General features: G+C 38.4%; 1 protein-coding gene across 1 annotated transcript; it reads right to left on the reverse strand.

The window, feature by feature from the left end:
- Positions 1-266: 266 nt before the first annotated feature.
- Positions 267-2,164, reverse strand: LOC145665468 (uncharacterized). The gene is made up of 2 exons (XM_081732778.1): positions 2,054-2,164; positions 267-1,301 (listed from the first exon to the last, which is right to left on the reverse strand). Exons 1-2 carry the CDS (start codon positions 2,162-2,164, stop codon positions 267-269), a joined length of 1,146 nt encoding a protein of 381 aa, XP_081588904.1.
- Positions 2,165-2,476: the final 312 nt, after the last annotated feature.

The following is a 2,476-nucleotide window of genomic DNA, read 5'->3' on the forward strand; positions in this document are numbered from 1 at the left end:
TCCACGACTATCAAATATCATCATTAACATTTTTTGTTAACATGATGGTATATAATTCAATATACATTTCAATACACTAAATAGTACTAAAAGTAAAAAATAATAACTTATTTTAGGAACATTTATTAACTGTTATCTAAATTATAGTATTTTGGAACTACAATACTTTTATTACAAGTAGATTATGGGATATTTTTATGTATAAAAATTATGAAACAACCCTGACATAAGTAAAATAAAATTTTTTACAGTCCTTATGTAAGTAATTACATCAAAAGGAGTTTACGTGAGCACTTCGCAAATTCAATTACAAGCTGGTCTAGATCTAGTGCACTCAGAATATCTTTGTTGTAAGCCAGGAGAACGAGGTCTGATTTTCTTTCATGTCCCGTAGACAGAGGTTCAGATCGAAGGAGAACTGTCAGATGTGAGAAGCAGTTTTCGACCGTGGACGTAGAATACGGAATAATTAGAGCAGCTTCTGTAAACATCTTTAGGCCCGGGAAAGCCTCGCCATATTTTCCAATTTGTTTTGTGAGCTCTTCCAGAGATGATGTCTTGTTGATCAGTCGATTTCCTAGATCTATTTCCTGCTTCAAATTCTGAAGCACTTTGCAATGCAGGTCTTTGTACTTTACACCATCACACAGAGGTTTCAAATTTTCTTCACTTCTTTTCCCGCTCAGTAAGTGGTGAATGGCACCAATCACAGCTGTCCCTATCTCACTGAATCTGCTCCGAATTTCTTCGACGGAGATATCGAGAACTTCGCAGAATAATCTTTTCAGCTCCTTCTTGTCTTCCTTTCCCTCCTCCAAATTTATGCCTTCCAAATCAACAACCCAATCAGCTAAGCAACTGGGGAGTGTGCATTTGCGTTTCAGTGGTTGCTGAATCGAAGTGTTTAAGGCATATGCCTTCATTGCATCGTGAAGGATATTTTCAAATATTCCTTCGTCTTGCCGGCAAGACCTGAGCTGTTCCGTTACCGATCCTATTAACTTCACAGCGGCATCAATGTCCAAATCTCTTCTTTGTAACAGTGCGTTTGTCGGTTTTAGATATCCAAGAACCCTGAACATGAGCTCAGTAAGGAAACAGAAAGTCTTAGTGGAAATCTGATGTAGTAAACCGGTAGCTTCAACTTTCATTAAGGAGTGTTCTTCACGGGAAGTTTGAATTGCCATCAGTGCAAACATGTCGTCATGAATTACAGTCACTGTGTCAAGATGTCCTGTCCAACGTTGTTCCAACAATCGCTTAAAGTCCTTCCAGCGTAATCTGCTGCAACGCGTCCTTTTCTGAAAAAGTAATATAGTTGTTGACAAATATCAAAGAACTCTTTCAGTTCAAGGAATTGTGTCAATGGCTCTAAAAAAATAACTAAATGTAATTGGTGATTGAAACAGCGAACAAACAAAATGTTCCTCTTCAAATCCTCAGACAAAAGAGCTTGCACTCCATTTTTCTGTCCACTCATGACAGGTGCTCCATCGTAGCACTATGGAATTATTGTGTCGGTTTTGAAATGAATTCTACTTTTATTAAACAATCTAAAATGGCGTTCTTAATGCTGGCAGCGTCTTGTTTGTTCAACTTCAGTATAGCTACGCACCTTTCTTGCACTTTAAAATTCACAAGGTACCTAATTGCGACAGACAAATCTTCGATTCGTTGCTTGTTTCTGGATTCATCTGCAAGTAATGAACAAAATGTATTTTCGTTTGCTTCATTTACTATTTTCCTCTTAACAGATTCTGCCATGAAATGAACTATCTCATTCTGAATATCGGGACTAGTGTATGTTGCATTGGCAGGGATAGTTTTAACAATTTCTACTTATTTCGGATCTTTACGAATACTAAATTCAAAAAATTTAATAACAAACCACTTGATTGTTTTCCGAGTTGCTCACACCCAGAATCTCCCCTAAAGGACAACTGATTCACAGCCAAGAATTGAAAAACTTCCATCCCACTTTTCACATAGTACATATTATTCATAATTACATCAGTACACACTTTCATCACGATCGTTTCGCCCGAGTCCTCACGTTTCCGTTGCTCCAAGTAGCAAGCCACAGCGTGCCTATGAGTTTCAGATTTGGAGTGACAAGAAAATCACTTATTTTTCTCGGTTGCATGCCTCCAGTCTCTGAAACCATCCTGCGCAAATGAGGGATCACTGTTTCTTGACGGATATTTCCGGCATGGGAAGCAAAAGGCAGCATCTAACATAACAGAATACTCGAGCTAATCCCACGTTTTGTACCATATTGGACGAAATCGTCGAATTGAACCAGAAATGCTGGAACCTGGAAAATTTGCAAGATGCGGCTGAGCAGGTTTTGTATCGCCAAGGTCTGATACATGGTGGAAATCAACACCCACATGGTGGAAATCAGATGTTTGACGTTTAGTTTCTTCTTGACCTTCTACACATGTTGATACAGAGGACCCTGCTTCTGAATTAGTTT

The sequence above is a fragment of the Thermobia domestica genome, chromosome 11 (assembly GCF_964235325.1).
Source record: "Thermobia domestica chromosome 11, izTheDome1.hap1.1, whole genome shotgun sequence".
NCBI lineage: Eukaryota > Metazoa > Arthropoda > Insecta > Zygentoma > Lepismatidae > Thermobia > Thermobia domestica.